General features: G+C 37.5%; 1 protein-coding gene across 1 annotated transcript in view; it reads left to right on the top strand.

Annotated features, from left to right (window-relative positions):
• Tsp2A (Tetraspanin 2A) overlaps positions 1–17272 on the top strand; it is a 40388-nt gene extending 23116 nt beyond the window's left edge. Inside the window, exons 3-5 of the mRNA XM_969101.4 lie at positions 8380–8556; positions 10226–10411; positions 16878–17272. Of these exons, the coding sequence (XP_974194.1) occupies positions 8380–8556; positions 10226–10411; positions 16878–16958 (444 nt within the window). The 3' untranslated portion in view covers positions 16959–17272. The remainder of the gene's footprint in view (positions 1–8379; positions 8557–10225; positions 10412–16877) is intronic.
• The last annotated feature ends 3581 nt before the right edge of the window (positions 17273–20853 follow it).

The raw sequence follows: 20853 nt of genomic DNA, 5'->3' as shown, positions 1-20853 counted from the left end.
TTTTCACTTTGAAGTTTAGGGCCGCTTTGAAAACGGCGGTCGCAATTAAATGGTTGATGTTGAGACTGCTAGAAGCAGCCCTAATACCAACCTGGCCCCTGGAAATTATTATAATCGTCTTTAGCGATTTAATCATCCTAAGGCTTTTAATTATAGTTTTAGGATTATGATGGATTTTAAACCCCGAGGTATATTAAAGGTCGGGGATTCGATCGTGATTTTAACGACGGAGAAGACGGATTTTTAGGCTCGCAAATTATTCGGTGTTTAGTCGAATGGACGGGAGCGAGGGTCTTAAACATAATTACTAAACTAAATAGCGACTTAATTAAAGCTCTCATTGACCCAAAACTACCAAATCTATTAAGCACTGCTTTTCCACCGACTTAATTAAACTTGAATCGAAAATCAAATAAATCCAAGTTCGGTTCACAAATATTTAAAATCGTATCGTTTGTACGACTAGAGCGTTCTGGAAAGCTCTGCCATTACTTTCAAAGCACTAAAAATGCAAAAGAGTTCACATTTTTAACAATCTCTATGTTAATTCATGCAGAAAGGTACGCTTTTTGTCCACTTGTTGCCACTTAAATTTTTCCTCGTCTCGTACTTAGTTTTCCATCCATCATCAAATTGACTCGGATTTAAATCCGAGTCATTATTTAACGGCCCAACGATATCAGCCGGAATTATGTGAGATTTACTGCCTTGCAATTTGTTGAGTGTAATTAACATCTCGAGCTGCAGTTTATCATTCAGTGTGAAACGGCACTAATTAATCGCGTCTTGCTTTAATACACCTCCGTAAAAAGATTTAGAAAGTTCGCACTCGACAAAGTTGACGACAAAAGTGTATTGTTCTGTCGTTGTGGGGCAACCCATGCCCGATACAGGGTTCTTCACTCAACGCCGGCCGCAGCAGCACCATAACACGGCTCCCCGGGCGCATTGTAATCGTCTCTGTCTCTCGTATTTTAATAGACTTCTAACAACTTGATGGCAAAAATAAATGAACGCGCACCCCAACGAGCACAACACACCGGTTTTTGGAAAAATACTTGGAACAGTCTACAGTGCTTTTGGACTTTAGCTCAAATCCCGGGCTTTGCTGCTGTTACTATTACTATCATTCTGAATTAGAAAGTGTGTCGTGTCCGATTTGGAGCTTGTTGACCCAACTATAATCGCCCTTTGTTCGTAAAAAGCCTTTAATGAAGTTGGCCGCTCGTCCAGGCCATGTTAGCGCTGGCTTTCTGTACACACTTCGAGCGGTTTGTCCGTCCATTCGGTAATTCCTCGGTCGCAAAGTCCAATACTCCCCATTATATTACCTAATGCAAGGGGAGAGGGACTACGTTTCATATATATATAAAAGAGCAGTCAAGCGACGCCAACTAAGACGTTTGTCTTGTTTGTTCTATCCGGCGGGTACAAACTTCTCCGGCGTTGTTTTGTGTTCTTAACTCCGCTTTGTCAAGATAAGAATTCCCAAGCAATTTACAATATTTCTGGCCGTCTGGTGGAAATTCGACGGCGTATCTCCGTGTTTTCCGCAAACTCAGCCACTGGAATTGCCGGAGGGCTGCCGTTTGTGTTGGAGTGCGTAGTGGCGCGCGGTTGTCGCGATGCCAAATTATCCCTCTTATTATTTGCATCTGGAGCTCTTTTGGGGAAGAAAGCCGGTCGAGGACACGGCAAAGGATAGTTCGACGCGGAATTGGGGATGAAAGGCCGGAGAGACGGCGCCAGCGGGCCGGATTCGTTTACTCTTTATTGCCCCAGCAAGACTGATAACAATTTTTAATAACTCGCCATACAGACGCGATTTAGATAAAAATGATCAACACGAGGATAATTTATACACTTTTTGCCCCGGCCCAGATTCCGCATCCGCTGGATTTGGCACAGAATCCAAATAAAATTGATAAAACCTTGACAAATTTTCAAAAATTAAGAATCTGAATAAAGCTGTTTCATTCCCGTTGGTATTTGGCGCAGAAATAAAAATATGTTATATTAACTTTGGTGGATGCGCCGGGCGAGCAATAAACCGGGATGAAACTTCTTGGGAGTTTTGTTAAGGGCGAAAAAATTTCCAACATCATTAAATACAAGAAATATTAGTGTAATAAAACGCGCCGCTCATTGTGTTGAAGTTTGAACAGAGAGCCATTCAAAAATAATAATAAACCGTTTAGCGCGCTGGTTTTTTATCTGGGAACGTTCTCGCATTAAAAGGAAAATGTTTATTTTATGTTTTTCTAAGTAATCATAATGGATAATCTGTCTTTATTACTTTTCCGATAGTTTTCTAAGTAAACAAGTCGAACCGCAGAAATAACATCCCGAAAGCCACAGACAAATTAACAGAAACCGTTATTATACCAGTATCCATGCACAACATATTTAACAATAACTGCGTCTGTATTCCCTATATTGCAACGGAATTATTATTACAAAACGTAAAGTTTATTTCATACAACGTGCAGAATTTCACTTTAATTAATTCGTTGCCGAGCTGCTGGAATTCACGTCTCACCTATTTGATTATCAAAATTCTAAATCAAATAAAAGAAGTTTGTTTTGATATCCATTAACTCTAGTACATCCTCGAGCTACACATGAAACGTTAATTACATACATTTGAGGTTTTTACAGGAGCAAATGGCTTAATTCCACCATGAAAGCTCGTGAATATTTTAACCAATCAATGGGTTAAGAAGAAAAGAAAATTACAGTCCGCGCCTGCTTAATAATAAATTATAATTAAAGTTTTACAAGCTGTTCTAATTACGTTGCTACTTAAAATAATAGTAATTTTCTATATTTTCTTGAAGACGGAACTTGATGTAATTTTGATGAGCGCTCTTGTATAATTAAGCAAAAATACACCGAGTTTTCACATTAAAACAAGTAATAAGATTTTATGACGGTGTTCCAGTACACCTCGGTTTTGTGTAACCATTGTTAACTTTACCAACTTTAAGGTCGCTGTTTACCCTCTCATCAGATTTCAGAAATTCAACAAATTTTCAAATCCTCGTTAATTTGTCGTAATGGCAAGGCTTGTGTCAGTAGTTTGTTTATTTTTTAACGCGTTTGCGATAAAATCACAGATAATGGACACGCGAGCGGTATAATGCTACGAAATTGAATTTAATTTGCATAATAATGAACATGTGAAAAATAAATTAAATAAATTGCCGCCGACGCACATGATGGGAAAAATAAGTGAGGAAAGAGGGAAAAGTAATGTTTATAGGCGTGGTTACCCTCAACCGAGATACTTTCGTTTTGGACTCTAATTGCAGTCATCAAATACCCATTTCTCAAGATAACAAACGACAATAACATTTAGTCCGACCTAATTGCGACCGACATTGTTGCATCGAATTTTTTAAGGATCACTCGTTATTTTTTACCAGAGCACTGTAAATTGGAACCAAAAACACGGATAAATATTTACATGTTTAAAAATGTATTTTAATTAAAAAATGCTTTAACAAACTTTTTGATGTTTTTTCGCATAAATTTAATTAATACAAAAATAATCATTTATGTTCACATTGCAATAGTAAATAAAAATGCGCATCAAAGGGCACAAACCAGATTGACTGAATCTAGTTTAAACAAAAATTAAACCATTTGGAATGTTGTTTTGCTTGCCCTTTTGTCGGTAACGCTGTTATTACTGGTCTAGCGCATCTCAAATAATCCTTGGTAGAATTTAGGCTGTAATTTTTTATTACGCTCCAGAATGAAAATTTCAGCGCTTCGGTATCCATAAACAAAAAGTGTGTAAACTGTTTCTTATTATTTTTTGAATGGCTTTGTCGAGCTTTTCCTATAAGCTCCCCGTTTAGTGTTCCATACACGGAGCTCAAAATTGCATATTCATGTCGACCAAAGACAGTGAGAAGGAGAAAACGTCACGTGCATCAAAGTTTCCACTTGACTTAAACTCGGAGCTGGTGAGTAAATAATTTAGCATTTCGATTAAAATTGCACGTATACGGTGTGATTTATTCAAGGTGTTGCGTCAAGCAAAACAATTAAATCGAACACGAATTAGAAAAATGTTCGGCAGAGCTTAAAATGAAGAGGGAGCTTTGCGTGAATTAATTATGTGCAAAAAGAAGCGGCAAAAATATACACTTCCGGCTTGCTTTTCTCGAGGCAACCTCAGTCAGAATGGGCGACATCCGTAACTAAGTACACGACCGTATACTTTCCGTGTCTACTTATTTCACGGGAAATATATGAGTTACTTTATTCTTCAAAATAACTAGACGCTTCATGCATACGAATTACGAGCTAAACACGCCTTGTTGAATTTGTTACTTGCCTTCCAAACACGACTTTCATGCCGCATAAACACCGATTTTTAGCTGGTTTTGATGATTTAATTTGGGGCGGAGAGCCGAGTTCTTCATTAAATCAGAGAGCTGATATCGGGACACAAGATAAGGCCGCACCTAGGCTAGGCGTGTCGTGACATATCACCTCGATTTTAATTAAAGTGGAATAAAGTTAGTTTATTGTGTAATTAGTGGGGCGCTTTTATTTGCGATCGATGTCACACCAAAACAAAATTTCACTCGCTCGCAAACATGTTATGAAAATACGGAACTAATAAACCTCAAAGATACCAAACGTGAAACAGTGAAAGTAGAAAACCACTCATATATTGCAAAACATTGCGATTTTCATGATTTAATTAAGGGAGAAAGGCAAACTTTTCGTTGAATCAGACAGTTTGATCAAGTTTGATATCTGCTCCAAAGATACGGCTGCATCCAAGCTAAACGTATCATGACATATCACCCCGACTTTAATTAAAGTGGAATAAAGTAAGTTTATTGTGTAATTAGTGCGTCGCTTTATTTGCGATCGATATGACACCGAAGAAAATTTTCCCCTGGCCATAAAGGAGTTTTATGATGATGGAAATTTATGACGGTGAAGATTTTTTAATTATTTGTGAGTTGCCCGAATTAGGTTTAATTAAGGGCGATATTTCTTCCACTCGAGATAATAGTATCAGGTGGGCTAAAACGACGTATGCCAAATGAGTTTTCACTACGTTAAAGCTGTAACGCGGTCACTGAAGACCAGGATCCAATTACTCTAAAAGATGTTGACATTTCCCTCGAGGCAAACTCTACCACTTGCTTGGTCACGCGAGCTTTACACATCGCATGACTGCAATGCCAACTCCACTAAGAATGTACTGTCATTTCAATACATTGTAGGAGAGCCACTCTTAAAAATTTAGGAGAATTTTAAAGAAATTAATACGTTACTATATTGGAAACGCTCTATAAATCATACAGGGTGAGTCAATATCCGGATCAGGTCCAGACTGATCAAAATGATCGATGGAACAAATAGCCATCTATCTCCAAGCACACATTTATATAGCCATTGTCAGGAACAGCTCGAGGCTAACATGAAGGCAACCGCCCTCGCTATACAACATGTACGCTTGGCCGCCGCAAATGTTTAGCTTAATTTATTTCCAAATAAGCAAATCGTACACTACGACTGATTACAAACCAACTTCGATACACACACAACGTTTTGTTACAACTTGGATAATTAACTTGGAAAACTCCGATCGCGTCAATAATTAACTACACTTCAAAAGTATAATTATGTCTCTTCGTTAGAAATTATTAAGCTAACTTAATTACATTGCTCTATCTGTTACACACGAAACATTACAGACGCTATATCGGAAAACCGATTCACCCGAATTCCGCCTAAGGCTTTGCTCACAAGATGCGGCTTTATGATAACCTGTAATTGCAATTTGTACAACTAGTCCAATTTTAAGGTCGCAAACTAAATGCAAACCCCATTTACCCTATTTTTCATAAACACACAATTCACATAAACATGCGAAATACAAGCACAAGAATGTTAAAACATTATTAAAACATTTACAAAAGCTCACTCGCTCACGACGTAGGAAAATTAATTAGATATTTATGCCAAAAATAATCAACTAGATAAGAAACACATTTTGGTGGATGCGCCGGGTTTATTAAATTGTAGAGAAAAAGCACATTATTCTGCCTCAGAACAAGCTTAATTTTCGTGGTGGTGCGTATTTAATGATTTTTTGTTGTTTTTTTGGATTCATCAGTCAATTATCTAAATTTCGTCTTTAATATGCTATTTTTTTCATATGTCTCATATGTTTATAATATCACAACTTATTAAGGAAACACTAAAAAAATAAAATATTTCACGAGTTTACTTATTTTTCTGTGTATTTCGACCACAACTTACGAAGCAAACACTAAAAAAAATTTGTGTGACTGTATGATAACCCGTAATTGCAATTTATACGACTAGTCCAATTTTAAGGTCGCAAACTAAATGCAAACCCCATTTACCCCATTTTTCATAAACACACAATTCACATAAACATGCGAAATACAAACACAAGAATGTTAAAACTTTATTAAAACATTTACAAAAGCTCACTCGCTCACGACGTAGAAAAATTAATTAGATATTTATGCCAAAAATAATCAACTAGTTAAGAAACACATTTTGGTGGATGCGCCGGGTTTATTAAATTGTAGAGAAAAAGCACATTATTCTGCCTCAGAACAAGCTTAATTTTCGTGGTGGTGCGTATTTAATGATTTTTTGTTGTTTTTTTGGATTCATCAGTCAATTATCTAAATTTCGTGTTTGATATGCTATTTTTTCATATGTCTCATATGTTTATAATATCACAACTTATTAAGCAAACACTAAAAAAATAAAATATTTCACGAGTTTACTTATTTTTCTGTGTATTTCGACCACAACTTACGAAGCAAACACTAAAAAAAATTTGTGTGGTTGTATGATAAGCCGTAATTGCAATTTATACAACTAGTCCAATTTTAAGGACGCAAACACCATCTATCCTATTTTTCGTAAACACACAAGTCACTTAAACATACGAAATACAAACACAAAAATGTTAAAACTTTATTAAAACATTTACAAAAGCTCATTCACGCACAATATAGAAAAATTAATTATATTTTTATGCCAAAAATAATCAACTAAGACACACATTTTGGTGGATGCGCCGGGTTTATTAAATTGTAGAGAAAAAGCACATTATTCTGTCTCAGAACAAGCTTAATTTACGTAGTGGTGCGTATTCAATAATTTATTGTTGATCCGGCGCATCCACCAAAAATGTACATTTTGGTGGATGCGCCGGGACTATTAAATTGTAAAGAAAAGGCACATTATTTTGTTTCAGAACAAGTTTAATTTTGATAATAGTACAAATTCAATATTTTTATTGCGTTTTTAAATTCTCCAAGAAATTATCTAAGTTTCGCCTTTAAATAAAATGTTTTATTCATTTGTCTCATATATTCACAAATTCACAAGTGCTACCTAAAAGTTAGTATTTTCAAAATGAAGAGCGTTTTTTATGTGATTTCATTTTTCACATAGAAGGAAGTATAAAAGTTATCACGCCATATAAGACACAGTATTATTCCTGACAATAAAATGCCACGAGTTTACTTATTTTTCTGTGTAATTGTGAATAGAACTTATGAAGCAAACACTTAAGAAAATTTATTATTTAAACTTATTTATCGATAATAGTTTTATTTAAAATTATACACACTGTTAACAAAAGTCGATTTCCGAATAGACTGGGATTGGGTGATAAATTCCTTCATAGTTTTAAATAAATTTGAAGGTAAAAGTAAGTGTTGCATTCTATATTTTACTTTTACTTAAGGGTGTGTGGGTATAGACGTGGGTTGTGAGGAGATTGTGCTTTATTAAAGTAAAGGAGCAAAGATACATTTCAAGGTAAAATCTTTCCTTTTGTCAATATCCTTCCAAGCCGGCCCCGCCTTTCGCCCACGCGTTTCTCTCCTTATTAAATAATACATCGTCGTTAATTGTGACATGGCACTAGAACCGGCTGATCCAGCCGTCAGAAAGTCAACTATAGCCGCTTCCCCCAAAATCCTCCCGAATTAGGCGAATTTCACTAATACCTAATTAAATTAATGAGACGAATTATACACGCATAGCAACCGGGGACACGATTGGAAACCTTACCGCTGGATTCCGGGCACATCTGAGACAACGCGCGTTCCATTCCCCGGAATACGCGTAAGTGAAAACACGCGCGACATCTGGGTCAGGATTAATGTAGCGACAATGCGGTCTAATATATTCAAAGAACTAATTTATCTCCTTATGCGATAATTTCTGACGTGGATATCCACTTTAAGGTATCGGAGACACACCTGGGATCCGGGGAGCCCGGATCCCGGAGGATTTCCGGCGTTTTTCGGCCATAAACTAAAGTGACGCAACCAACATTTTTTTTTGTTGCAGTATATCGGAGCTCAGGTTTTGGGCTTCATCTTTGGACTGGCCGGAGCTGCAGTCCTGCTGGACAACAGCGCAAGGGACTCGCATTTCCAGCCGAAAATCAGGGAAAGCATGCGAAAACTCATCATCAACGCCCATCACGAGCCGTCCAGACAAGCCTTAGCCATGATTCAAGAAGGCGTAAGTAATATTAATAACACTGCGGGGATTTGCAAATTTTATTGATCGGAATGTGTCCGATTTTTAAGAGTGGAAATCTTGGGTTTCTCGAACTTCATTTAGCTTCTGTGAGGGTTTTAGGCAGTGCAAACAAGGTCTTCCGGTATATCACACACTGTCAGAAGCCTAAGCCGTAGATAAATATTGGTTCTTGTCGGATATTGTGACAGGGATGGTAAAGCTGTTTTTTGTGTGTGTGAGTTTGAAAAAAGGAATTCCGTTCAAGTCTTCCAATACAAATATCGCCGTTATTATAACGTACTTGCTTGCTTTAAGGTTTAAATTTCGGTCGGGCTTCTCAAATAAGAACTTATTTACATCGAATTATACGTCTCATATTTCGTCTTTTTTAATTCTGTGCAAATAAGGTGGAAACGCGGAGCCGTTTCCGGATGAGCAAATATTATAATTAAGTTGGAAGTAATAAAAATACAAAGGCCAAACAATATCATATTTTCGTAAATATTGACAAAGACTAAAACTGACGTCACAAAAATCACTTTGAACTTATCCAAAGATTCGAAATTTATTTCATTACCTGTTCAAATAATTTTCCTCGGGGAGATGCTAAAGAAACTTTCCTGATTTGTGAGAAACATCATAATTAACTTGTTAACAATAAAGTTCAAAAGAAAAATTTATTTACTCAAGTTTTCCGCGCTTACTTCTTCTTATTAAATATATTTTCCAACAACGCATCATCTTCCACCCAACCGATACATTGTTATAAATATTGACGAAGTTTGGAGCATTTTCCGCAACACCACTAACATAAATTTCCCCACTTATTGCACTAGTGTCATAAAGAAAAGTGGCTCCGAACTGAACCAATTTCCATCCCGTGATTAACACGAAAATGTTGAAACCTGTTTTTTAGATTCAGTCCCAATTTTACGAGCTCCGAGAGTTTGAAAAAATCGTTATTAACTTGTTAACAATAAGTTCGAAGCCTTGATGTGTATTTAGCGAGTTTTTCTGCGCCGCAGCTTCTTATTAAATATATTTTCGAAGTGCGGTGTCTCGCCTTTCAACGCTGTTGTTGTGGTACAAAAATGATTTTGCACGTCATAATGCAAAGTTTTGATAAAGACTCGCCACGAGAGTTTCTACTCATTAGCTTTCTGCTTGGTTATGCTCTGTTTGAGGTAATATGTTCAATTACGTACCTAATGTGTAAACAAGGACCACTAAATAAATATTACCCTAGAGAGGGAACCTGCATCTAAATCTCAATTTACTGAATAACCACCGGAATATACATTATCCACGTGTACATTTTGCACTACAACCGCAAAATTGACGTCTAAAGGACACCCCGAAGATGGCAAATTTATCGACGTTTCCCTGTCGCGTTCTGAATCAAAAACTTAAATTAAAAAATCTCCAGTCAATCATCGAGACAGGAAACGGCCCTTGTCGACTGCACGTCGACAAGTTCTTTCATCTCCGTCGTCCGAATGCTCGATTCCATCCACTCTTAAGGTTATTACCTTTCCAATCAGTGTTCAAGTCGGGCTTGATGAGGTTTAAATTGCATTAGAATAGCTATTTCGGGGAGCATCGGCTCCTAATTGAAAGGAAAAACGCCCAAAATTCACACATTCCAACAAAAATTTTATTTTTTTTCCAGATTGGCTGCTGCGGCGCTGATGGGGCCAAGGACTACCTTTCGCTGAAGCAGCCGTTGCCGAACGAGTGCCGCGACAGTGTGACCGGAAATCCGTTCTTCCATGGCTGCGTGGACGAATTGACGTGGTTTTTCGAACAGAAATGCGCCTGGGTGGCCGGCCTTGCCATGACAATCTGCTTCTTTTACGTAAGTTCTTTGTGGCGCTGGATTTATGTGCGCTTTTATCTGCGGCGTGCACGAGTTGGAGAGTTTATAGTTGAAGTGATTAATTGGGGGGATTAAGAATTGTCGCGAAGGCGAGAGAGACTTGTTGAGAATTCGGGATGTATGTTGATATTGGTAAAAATTCCGGCAGTGGAGAGTCGAGAGTGGGAGCGAGTTTTCCGACGCGGAAACTTTATTGATCTCCGGCTGTATTCGTGTTAAACATACACGTAGTTACATGTTAATTTCTGCGAGCTTTAATCTCCTCTTTAATCTCAAATGGGGGTTTTTTCAAGAATGAACTTTATAATTATTGGCGTTTTCTCTATTCACTCGGTATTAGGGCTGTAATTACGGGGCTAGTTTATACGTCATAATTTATCTACAAGCAATTTGCTCGGTAATTGTCCAACAACTTCCAATTAACGACAAATTAAAAATAATAACGGGGGATTGGGGACCGACGTAATTATTATTTAACTCGATTCGGATAAGCGAGCTTAACGCAATTTTACAAAATTAGAATAAACGGTCCATCTAATTATTACTTCCGCTCATATTACTGATGATGATATTATTATTAATACAGATTGGCATCTAATAGCATACTGCCGGAGCCTGGCAGACCATCCATTAGGGACGACAGCACGAAATAACGATAAAATAATAACACTAACGAGATTCGGTAATTTCGAACTAATTTTAAAACGGTCAGAGCCTACGTACCACCCAAAAAACAGGGAAAGTTTAACACGGACGCGCAACTAAAACGATTAAAAAGAAACTCCAACTTTCAGCTAAGAATTTTAAAGAAATTCCAGTTTAAAACTTGAAAAATAAACCATTACGAGCAGTTTCTCCTATTTATTACAGCAAATAAGCACTTTTTAAACTAGTTTACTCGCAGGTAGCATCATCGACTTCACGGAACCAGTGATAAGCAAAATAAATATATTTTTTAAAAAAGCAATTCCTTCTGGTCTTGGAGCAACATTATTATGACAAGAAATACGTTCAAAGTTTAATTTTAATAACTTTGTTTGGACTTTTGTATCTCTGAGAAGTTGGTGACCTCCCGGTTTCCGCCCAGACCTTCGATATTTTATTAAAATAATTGCAGTCTAGAAAACTTTCATTCTCTATTTGCTGGGGCGTTAGGTATTCCCGTTTGCGGCGTCTGAAAATTTCACAAGTTTTCAAGTTTAAAGTTCGTTTAATGTTTGATGGCGCCTCTCGCAAATTAGATGGTGTGTTTCGTTAAAATATGAAATACAATCAGGCCGGTTCGGTAACCACGGGATAAAAGGTTTAGTGTAAATGCAATGCGGATTGGCTTGCGGTATATGATAAGATTGTTGGGGGGAAAGCCTTAAAAGATCAGAATGTAGCGATTTCTGGATATCCGTAATGTATATCCCTTACGTGCTTTAATCAAGCGAATCCATGCTCAAGGCGGATATTACTTGACGATATTGTCTACACAAACGTCGGACACTAAATCAATATTATGGGAAATTTATGAAATGAACTGAATGCGAGAGGCAAACCGAAACAATAATGTTGCACCAGATATTACCTTAACTTATCGCGCGTTCTCAAATGTTGCTTCCAAGCTCGTAAATTTTACGACGACGAGACTCTTGTTTGCTCCAATATTACCAATAAAGCTACCTGCACACAAAAAGACAACTTTAATTGCCCGAATTTTACTACGAGCTTTCGCACGTATTTAAGTCCCTTATCACGCATCTCGTTTAAATTTACCAACCACTTTTATACCCAAGAGAACGCCCACTTTCGTCACACACGTTCGCCCCTTTTCAGGAAGGACCATGAAATTTTAACAATACTTTTCAGGGGATTTCAAATTAGTTTCGGATTACCCAAGCGCGACAAGCGCATTTTCCCGCCGACAAAGAGAAACCAAAGAAATCTAATTCACTCAACAAATTAAGATACGCAGGCGATTATCGCCAGATCTGAATAAATTATTCGTTTTTTAACGAGAGAGGCTCCATTTTTATAATTTTGAAACCAGAGAGTAGCTCAAATCCACGAATTTCGCCAGAGGCCGGTAAAAAATGCATCGCGGAATGATATAACATTACAAGTGCACTCGACAATAAAATCTACAAAAACTTCAATAAATTACACACAAACTGCACAAAACAAGCTCTATTGTGGCGCCACGCCTTTAAAAAAGCATTTTAGCAAAATAAATTCAATTCGTCTGAAATTTCAAATTCCGTATTATAATAAGCACGTCCAATAGAGCTCGAAATTCACACACACATCAAATAAAATTCAGGAGCTTTTATCGTCAGGTGTCGTGATTTTTTCCGCATGAATTTCGCTAAATTTATATCGGGCTTTTGTGTTAGTTGACTTTGGAACCGTCTAATCGTAGATCAATTTGATGCAATTTCCCTGTTGTTTGTCCAGAATCTGTTTGAAATTTTATGATTGAGGTTGTAGTAAAGTGGCCGATGTCACTCTTGACGTCTCTAGAATTTCGCTCGATTAAATAATGCGCGATGTCTCGTTTTGATTAAATTTTCGTCCCGTCGCTGTATCAAGTTTTTTTAAATTCGTTCTAGAGTCGAGGAAATATCATCGCGTCGCGACAAAGAAAAGACCGGAGCTACTAAACTTACAAAATAAAGTTCCTAACAAATGGACATCGTTAGCTGGAATGCAAGCTTACATTATTAGCTTTGTTACGAACAAGGCTTGTTCGAGGAAACAAAAGCGCGACAATGACACAATAAAAGTAAAAGCGAGCAACTTAAGGTATTTAATAAAAATAATTACGCACTAGTTAATTTGAATACAATTCGGGCGGCGGCTTGGGGAATTCTTCAGGAAAACGGCGAGGGTGAGTCGACGAAGGACTCACTTACTTATTCAGTATCGGTGGAAAAATTACTATTTCTGTCTGAGTGGATTTTCGCCAGAGTAGAAACTCTGGGAAAACTTGTTTGATTTTCGCCGGTTAATTACCGATTATCTGTTTATTTCTCGTTTGCATCTCCAGTTGTACCTCGCAGTCCTCCCGTGTGAAGAGATGTTCTCAAGAAGACTCGAGCACACATAGCGAAATTTGTAGTCTGTTGATTTTGTATTAGTTCAGCGCTCCGTTAAAATGTCTTCAGGCTCTCGTTATGTAATGAAGTGCCGTGAATGAATAATGCATTTAAAGTAACATCAAAAGATTTTTCCTGTAGTTCAGCTATAGGCTAATTATTCCATTAGCGATTCAAGATAATACGTAGAAAGAGTCGAGTTTAATCTATTTAAGCCTTTAAATCTGATTAAAATTTTTTGTTTCGATTACTAGCCGGCGCTGACAACATTAATGCACTCTAAAACGCATAAATTCATTAATTCGTTGTAAATTACAATCAAATTGTGTGACACGCTACAATTTATCGACATTTATCGTGTGAGCTAATGAAGACATAAACTCTAGATGTGATACCGAATGCAAGGCGAATTTCCCTCGGGAAACCGCTACATGTCTGAAAGTTAAGGTGTCTCTGTCGATCTGGGCCCTCACTACGACACAGGTGCTGTTAATATAAATGTACTGTGTCAGCACATCCTTCCCCTGTCACATACGCACACGACTAATGCCTTAATCCGGCTCATTTCATAAATTATGAACCAGGAAGAAAATCACAAAATTCGATCCCCTGCAAGATCAACACCTCGCGCTGTGTAATAACACGATTTTATTCAGTCCGACTTGATGAAAGGAAATTAAATTCGAAGCCGCCTAGCATTTAGGATTTCTCACGTAAAAGTATAAATAATAATTCGTTTAATTGAATTTGTTCGCAACGCTCGTAGGCGAGCGCCGTCGTCATATCAACGCTTCAATTTCCGCTTTTCGGCCATTTAAAAAATTAATTTCACATAAACGACAAGGCGAATGGAAGAATCTAAAGAAACACACTCTGTAATAAAAAGGAATGCAGATCATACTGTGATGAGCACGCTCTGGTGAATAATACACTTTTTCAAAAGTTTGGTTTAAATAACCGCGGTTTTGATTTACATTTTGCGGACTAAAAACGCGTGTAAATAAAATAATTATCAAATTATGTAAATTCCAGCATTGTGAGTAACTGTTTGCATAATTCTTGTTTGTTGTAAACCGCGTTGCAATATATATTTTGAAAATATTTGCGAACGTTTCAATAAAGCCTGTGCAAAACATTAGCATCAATCTGTGTTTTCGGATGGCCGTCGCTTCGACTCCCGTTGAGAAACGCTAATGGTGCATGTGGATCCTGTCACAAAAGATTTTTTCTTATGAAAATTTCTTCGAACGTGCTTCGAGGTATCAATGGGTTGTTCGCGTGCGAGAAACGTATCAAACCGCTCGTATTAATCCGAAAACATTGTTGCACATAATAAACATCTCTCCAATAAAAGTTTGGAGCGACCCTTTCATTAATTCACTAATCTCCATAAGGTTGGAGGTAAGACTCGGGTTGGCAATACAATGCCGGCTTCCGGAATGTGTCGCTTCCGGTTTTACCGCAGAATTTTAATCCAGATTGGGACAAAGGTGAAACCAACATAATTCCGGTGCATACGTTGCAACTTTTTCACCGCAGAATTTAATCCACGAAAGCTCATCGCCGACTACCAAATCAAGACGTAATTGCTGTTGTTGCCGAGTTGATATCACACAAATGCCTCATATTTTACTGCGGCTAATTGAATTCGCCTCATTCGAGACGGTTTATGATTTAAATGAGATTAAAATAACGTCTTCGTCGACAACTTCTCCTAGCGTGGATTGAATGATAATTGGAAACAATAGCCCAATTGAAAAATTGCAATCTCTGATTGAATTAGCCGCTCTCCTCGACGCTGTTTTATATTCTGCAAATAGAAGACTTGGCTCTGCTCATTCTAAATTAAAATTAAAATTTAAATCTCGTAAAATGAAACACTTTTTCGATTTTTGCTCCAACACTCAGAAGAGGCTTGGCATAGTTTGGCACAGATTTCTTGTTGAAAGTGAGTGAATTTGTAGTTGGTGTCTAAATGACAAATCATTGTGTGAAAAAGTGAAAGAAGGCCGTAGCCGGGAAAAAAGAGCTAGACAATGTAAGTAGCTGGTAGTAACAAGCCATAAATCATCCTTATCTTGAATTTTAAGGCCGACTTTGTGGAATAAAACGTCTTTGTACTTAGTATTTTTATTCCAAGTTGACACGCAGTTTTATTATTAGAAATGCGCTTTCCATACGCTCCCGATGGAGTAAAAAAATCGCACATATTTAAAACATCTCCATCGTGTTGTCAGTTCCTTTGTGTGCATTTCCAGATTCTTCACACGTGTTCGAACGTTTTCAGTTACAATTTTCCTTCGAATCTGCCCTCGTCTCTTCCTTTTTTCGCATCGTTCGAATTTCAACGATAAAACCACTCACGTAACCTTTTCCATAGGCGTGCGTCCGCAATTATCGAACCGTTTAGTTTTTTGACATGAATAAGCCGGGATCAAGTCGCGCCTAACAATCGCGAAAGCTCCAATAAAAAGTCAATTTTCGGCAGAGGAGAACCGCAGGGAAAAGTGTGCATATATCGTTGTCGCATTAGTGCGGGACCTACCATTGATTTCCCTGCTTTTAAAATAAGTTTCCAGCTTTCCCAGAGCCTATATTTTTCCAGCGAGGCTGCTTTAACCGGGATCTTTTAAACTACTTTGAATTGGTATATGGCTCGCTGAGTTCGCACAAATGGAAGAAATTTCGACCACTTTGCCATAAATGTGTGTTAATTTGAGGAATTGGACGGTTCTTTGTTTCGCTGTTTTGTGTCGTTTTTAAACGTTTCAATTTAAATATGTAAAGCGCTCATTAATATTCACATCACAAAATTCCCTTACGTAAAGCCGGGAAAAAAATCGAGGGGAATTAAAAATTGCAGCATCTGTTAAACCACGTTCTTGAATATTTCATTTTCTTAGAGTGGTGGCACTGCTTCGACTAAACAAAGGTACAGATGTAATCCAATTACATTGCCTTGCGAATATTAAAGTTTCAGCTCGAAATATATTATTACAGTTAGTGGTGGCGACGTTGCGATTTTGTTCGCCATTATTTATTTTAATTTAACGTCGGCACGTGTTTCCTTGATTAAAAAATACACCACTCAACACAGTGTAATAGATTTTAAGCAAACCGAAATAATGCAAGACAACGATCTGGCAAAACACGTCCGAGCCGAAAATCTAATCAAAGTTGCTAACATTTTTTCGTTCTCCGTCATCTTTTCTCACATTCGACATACGCCGCCATAAAATAAGTAGAAACCCTCGTCATAAATCCAACTCTTAAACACCGGCAACTACTATAAACTCTTCAACAACTTTCTAACAATATTTGCACTCGTCTTCCCGCACAAATTTTATTTGGTTTTTTCGTTTCAGGTCATAAACATTGTCCTGGCTACGATTCTGAGGGCGGCTCTGGAGAAAGAAGAGGAGCAATCCCAAACCTACAGAAAATAGTAATTAATTTGTGGTAAACGCAAGAAACAAGATAAATGTCCCTTGAAAGATTTTTCATTTTCCCGAAGTAAATATTTTCATGACACGAAATAAATTCATCCGCATTTTTCCTTGCGTTTACTTTTTCGTTAATTTTCTAATAATTTAATTGCTGTTTTTGTATTATTTGTATTACGTAGTTGTAGTGTGATCTAGTTATGAGTAATGACGTAATTATGTAAGGAGTGATGTTTGATGATATTTCACGTGGAAATATCACGAAATAGCTCTGTCATGTATAACAAAGGTAATAAATAATAGTGGTTTCGAGCCTATTTATTATGCGTTGCATTAGAACGTATCTTTGTCATAGCAAACGCATTTATAACACAAACTTAATAAAGTGAAGCACATTAGTCGAAATTTCGCAGCGTAAATCACATTAGAAGTGTAGTGAATGCGTATCTGGCAAAATTCGCATAAATATTGGCTGTTACATGCGGTTATGGGGCTTCGGAAGCGAATATAATCTACAGCGACAACCAAGGGTAGATCGCTTATATCTTGTACAGAGGGTCGTCGAGCAGGAGTGCTCATTTATATCCATGCCTTCAACTGCAGGCCCATGCTCGTATCAAACTTGATACAATTGTATTACAAGCATCGCTTTATAGCCCCTCGTTTTTTCCCTCGTCCAAGACTCCAAGTTTCATGCATGATCGAGATATAAATTAAAGTTGGTAATTATATCGTGGCCATAAATAATGAGGGTTGTTATAGTTGGAGGCAACAAGAAGCACAAGTGTTACCTCCTTTAATTGCACCCCTATTTATCCCAAACAAGTTACCAACTTACTCAACTCGGATACAATGGGTATCGACAGACACGTTACCAGCGGTTGCCTTATCGTCTTTTCGGTTTATTGATAAGGAAACACCCTGTTTATCACGTTGTATAGACGCGATTAATTTCGACCTCAATTAAGACTTGCTTGTGGCTCCCAATCGAGCGCCCGTTTTTGGCCCACGGAGAAAGAACAAAACGCCTAAGATAAGCGATGGAAATGGCAAAATCGAGTTTATGGGGTGAAAGTAAACACGACTAATTCGCGGTTTATGATACGATGCTTAGGGAATCAATAGACTGGATAAAGGCGTAGGCACGTCCATGATTTCTTTATTTATGAGGGAAAATGAACGTAAAAAATACAAAACACGAGTCAGCACAAGAATTTTGATTTGATTTTAAATACTAGGTCGCTGAATATGAATGAAAACTTTTAAGAAGAATATTTTTGGATTAAAATGGATTTGTGTCAGGGAGAGATCGCAGGAATCTACAAATCAATTGATTTAAAAGAAACCACTTTTCGATTAGTTAGTTTAAGAGTTTATAGCAGTTAACGAAAGGGTTTGAAGAGTTTGTCTGCGATTTAGAGCCTCCTGAAAGTCCCTAATCCGTCACTGTTCCTCACCTGACATTGCTAAATGATGGAAAAATCTGAGTGCTTTCCTCAAATCGAGTTTATTTGAGTGAAAAAACTGATTGTTCTGTAAAGCTCCTAAATAATAAATAAAATTCTGATTAAAAAGAAAAAAATGCATGTCTTGGTTCTGGATGATGAACTCCGACGTGAGCTATTTCCCAATTTGTGTGCGTAAATTGTGATGGTCCACGGTGGGCTTGCCGCTCAGGTAGTCTCGTCTCTCGCCTCGGGACACTTAAAAGCCAGAAGGGTCGCGAGAGATTGATGCGAAAAATTCTTTCTCGAAAGTGGATTCTTTTGCATAGAACTGGCTGAATCGGCCGTTAAAAAGCTCACTCCTTAAATATTTAGGGTTAATAATTCGGCGTCGGCCGCTTGTGTGTTTCACTAACTTCCCCTTTCTGATGAGATTCGGAGATTAGGAATAATTTCGCGCGGAAAAATTGGGGGACTTTATTGAATATATATCTCTCGAATTCAGGTCGTTAAGAGCGAAGATGCGGAAGGAGTTTTATTTCAGCATTACTCGGGATCTCAAGAGGCAAGAAGTGGTCGGTGTTATGTGTACTTATGTAAAATGGATTCTGCAAGAATCGCTTAGGTCGGGATTTTTCGAAATGTGCTCATAATCCGTCATATTATGCAGAGTGGAGAACGGTGGGAAAAGACCCGTCAACGTTTCTTCCCTTCTGTCTGTCATGCTCGACTTGTTACCTACGAAATTTAATCTCATATTTCGTATTTTACCCTGAAAATACATTATAAACCGCACTTTTGTCCGGAGAACACCGAACCGAACGTCGCGAGGCTTTACGAGCCATTCCTACATGAGAATAAAGCACATGCTACTTTTTATAACCGTCTTAAAAATTTGTGCGCCTTCAAATGCGGCTACTCCAAGAAAAGTCGACATGCTTTTAGCTTTTATTTACTCAATTTCTTCGCAATTTTTATAGCCAACACCAAATAGGATTTTCTATCTAGCTAACTTCTTATACAACAAATATATTGACCTATCACACGAGCCACTAACCAATACACATTCATCATCCCTTACCGCGCGCTGCGCTCCTTAAAAATTGCTATACTCACCAACTTTAATGGAAATTCTAACAACACATTACTTCCTATAATTAAAAATTACTATCATGGAAATTTTCACCAGCGAAACGTTAAGTACTAAAAAGAAATTATGATAAACGTCGATAACCTACCCGGAATTTTCCCTAAAGAATTAAACTTCCGACAGCTCAAAAACCGCAATGTCTATACACAAAAAAAGGTTAAAAATGAACAGAACCGTGATGTCGTTACGAAGCGAAAAATTTCAGAATTTCTATCTATAAAACACCATTTTGCCCTTTTTGGTCTATTACTCTGTCAGAGGAATAATTGAGACTGCCATGTGAGAGAATACATCAACGTTAAGTTGTTTAGCACAAAGCGAGCTCTCGATTCCATTTGAAATATTAAATTACAAGCAACTGGAAAGCCAACTCTCGGTCTATTTTTATAGATTCTCTATCAAATTTTAATCAAAGAACATTAACTACAATATCATTTAATTAAACATTACACTAATGGGTTTCTAGTTACTAAATAATGCTTTTAAATAATCTACAATTTCGTTACCGGTTGAATCAAAATATTTGATTAGTAATTCCCGAACGGTTTTTCTACCAACCTTCAAAATTTCCGTTAATTATTCACAAAGCAACCTTATAATTAAGTTAAGATTAATAAGTGATCGAATCGATTGATCCTGTTTTGCAATTTTTCCTAATCCCGATTCCGCCCAAGTCTAAAAATAAACCAGGGCTTATTTATTCAAAAGCGAGCTTTAGATAGATGCGCGAAATATTTTTAGCTCCACTTCCGTGCCGACCGGATACGTCAATTGAAAAGTGTTTTGTCTGTTTAATTTTTAATTCAAGCTATACGTATCCAAGATTATCAATTTTGCGATAACTCCATAGAGCTTTCGTCGAATAAAAGAGATTGTCGCTTTGATTAAAGAGTTCGGGGAGCTTTATTTGGATTCTCCAATCTTTGTAAAAATACATTTCAATCAGCCTGTGAACCGCTTCATCTGTAAACATGCATTATTAAAAAGCCGCCACATTAATTAGAATGAGCTTTTACTTTCATCCGATTGAATAATTGATTGATTGAGCTTTTTTCCGCTGAGAGGTGTGTTGCCTACATATCGCCCGAATCAATACGGGCGAAAGCTCCTCGCGAGAAATAATAATGAAGAGCCGTCGCGCCTCCACCTTCGCCCCCAACTTAAAAAAGACGCGAAATTCTATCTCGGGGGCTAAAAATTCCCGTCAATTGCTTTGCTGCGTAATATAAAATGTTTATCCTCGTCTATTTCCGACTCCGGAGGAATCCGGTGCGCATATTCCAGAGGGTCACGTGAGGCTTCG

Source organism: Tribolium castaneum, chromosome 9, assembly GCF_031307605.1.
Source record: "Tribolium castaneum strain GA2 chromosome 9, icTriCast1.1, whole genome shotgun sequence".
Taxonomy (NCBI): domain Eukaryota; kingdom Metazoa; phylum Arthropoda; class Insecta; order Coleoptera; family Tenebrionidae; genus Tribolium; species Tribolium castaneum.
This window is presented reverse-complemented; position numbering and strand designations above follow the sequence as displayed.